Source organism: Montipora capricornis, chromosome 4 (genome assembly GCF_036669925.1).
Source record: "Montipora capricornis isolate CH-2021 chromosome 4, ASM3666992v2, whole genome shotgun sequence".
NCBI classification, from domain to species: Eukaryota; Metazoa; Cnidaria; class Anthozoa; order Scleractinia; family Acroporidae; genus Montipora; species Montipora capricornis.
In genome coordinates this window covers 35,522,664-35,525,163 of record NC_090886.1, presented here as the reverse complement: position 1 = coordinate 35,525,163, position 2,500 = coordinate 35,522,664, and the positions used below count along the sequence as shown (strand labels likewise).

At 44.5% G+C, this 2,500-nt stretch overlaps 1 protein-coding gene across 1 annotated transcript in view; it reads right to left on the bottom strand.

Annotated features, from left to right (window-relative positions):
• LOC138046856 (uncharacterized) overlaps positions 1-2,500 on the bottom strand; it is a 25,543-nt gene that overhangs the window by 18,052 nt on the left and 4,991 nt on the right. The window contains exons 2-3 of the mRNA XM_068893434.1: positions 2,436-2,465; positions 2,121-2,339 (exon numbers count right to left, since the gene is read on the bottom strand). Coding sequence (XP_068749535.1) covers positions 2,121-2,155 — 35 coding nt within the window. The 5' untranslated portion in view covers positions 2,156-2,339; positions 2,436-2,465. The remainder of the gene's footprint in view (positions 1-2,120; positions 2,340-2,435; positions 2,466-2,500) is intronic.

Sequence of the window (2,500 nt, the reverse complement as noted above, 5' to 3'; positions counted from 1 at the left end):
CCCAAAATCCAAAGGCAACGATGCCTTGCCAGGGCGCGACAAGGTAGAGGGAAACGACGACGACAAGACGGGGGCATCCTGCCTTCCTTAGCACTGGCCATTCCCGGTCTGATAGCTGCGGGGAATGCGGCCACGTTAGGCGGTGTTGGGGCTGCTGCTGCTGCAGAATACGGTGTCAAGAAAGGCTTGGAAGCAGCCACCCGACGACGTCGACGTTAAAAGTATAAAGGGAACCTATGAGGAAAAAGCCCAAGGATCGTCTCATCATTTTGTGGCGTATTGAACGTCAACTCCCGTTTCTTCGGAGTATCTTGAAAGAAACTAATCATCAGCCACGTCGCAAATTGTTGCAATTGGCCAATGCCGATCATATCAATGCCACCAGCGAATTGCTCATGAACACGCTCCGTCGCCAGATTCCAGTGTCGTCCACCACCCTTCAACGGTTACGACCGCATCAGAACGCCTTAAGAGATGGCTCGTCGCAAGCATTCCTTGAAAAAGCGACGTCAGATCCTGATGGCTCAAACGGGTCGTGGCCTGTGGCAAGGTTTGAACAAATTGTTGAGACACTTTCATTAAAAAACACCTTTTCTAGCTTCCAACAGCCGCCGTGTCTAGAATTTAAATCTTTCCCACTTCCCTTCCCCTCTCCATCTTTCAATGTTGACTATTTAAGTTTGCAACAATTTTTTTGTCTTGCTAGCAACACTGATAAGGGGGGGAGGGGGGGCTGCAGTGTGAGAGGTAATAGGTAAATTTATAACGCCCCAAGAAGGTGAAATGTCTCCACTATTTTTGCATCTTGTTGTAGCATTGTGTGCAACGATGAGAACCGTGCCGTGGCGCATTCGGCGACAAGTGCCCCACCTGTGCACTTTCCTACAAGACCTGACCACGCTACCGGTGGATCAATGACACCGTCTTCACTTGGATGTCTGAGATCAGATGATCAAGGCATTGCCGTTGACCGATAAGGTGTTACACCGAAGGTTTCTGCTATCGAGGTATACGCGTCTCAAATTCACGGTCACTCTTGGTGACCAAGGGACCCGGCTGGGTTTAAGACTCGCTCTGACCACTCGTTGAATTTGATCCTGGCAGTCCCTGGTTCAGCCTCTCGGCTGAACTTGTAACTGAGTACTAGCCAACTGGTTTGACTCCGGTCAGTTGGGATTCTTAAAGCTGTTGTTCTAGATCTGTCCGTTTCACTGGCCGTGAAAAGCACCTATCGGGGAATGGTCAACTATGTATAATATTTGCTCCAAAAACGTTTGCTCTTCAAAGACCGCTGAAATTGAATAAAATTGGTACCAAATCCAAAAGGAAGCATAGTTACAGTAACGTTTTTAACAAAAACAATTGGATAAGCTTTCCTTTTTTTTTTGGGGGGGGGGGGGGGGTGGGAGTGGTTGAACAGTCAGCACTTTGCCCAATTTTGCATTGAGTCAAAAACTCGGACTCTGGTTTCCATAGATACATCAGTTGAACTCATTTAGGAGCAGAACGGGGACGTCCCTTAGCGACGGCGCGTGCATGAAAAATTCTTACAAAGAAATCAAATAAGAGTAGAATTCAGTCTTTCTGCTTGCTTTCCTTTTATCAACTAACGTGCCTATCCTGTGGCTAATAAACACTTATTAAATGACTGGCCTCAAGGGAAACTCGAGAACCTCACTGCTCTCCGTTGTGAATTTTGTTATACCTCCCAGATAAAAGGTACAACAAATTATCTACGGGTAGCACCTCACGACTTTACTTTATTTAACAATTATTCGCAGAAGGCGAGATGAATATTCGTCTTGGTTTTCATTCACCGATATTCACCGAGCCCGAGGTGAATAATTGTTTTAGTATAATTACATGGGTGATTATTTGAAAAAAATATGCTGTTTCTTTAAAACAATTAATTTTCTCGTCTGTCACTTCGACAAAAACGAGTCGAATATTCACCTTGAGCCGGTGCGAGTCGACAGTTCAAGTTGTTTTATTTTTCTTGGGAGTTAGTGAGTTTTTACCCTTGGCACCTGACGCATTCTCCTCCAATCGAAAACGTATTTGAGTTTAGAGGTTTAACAAATCAATTCAATTGCTATCATTCGACTAAAGTATTTACATACCTTTTTTGCACCGTTTCGCTTTGCACTTTAGCCATCTTGGTGCTCTGGCCTTACCCATACACAGAACAGATATATTGCAGTGTTTAACGCAGTGAGGGGATTGGGATTTATGTCCCTCTGTTATTAACCCTATTGGTAGATAATGGTCAGGAATTGCATCATTTGACGGCGTGTCGCAGACATTTTGTCGTTGAGCGCTTCCTCCACCACAAGAGCATACTGAGGATGCAAAACCGCGAAAATAATATATTCGTAAGATTGACTAGGAAATGTGAGTGAAATGTGAAATAATGTTGAACAGTGTTTAAGTCTTACCGAGATTCCAATCATATATTGTTTCAGCAGCTGAAAGAGAGGTACCAAAAGTTCTTCTTAGTTAA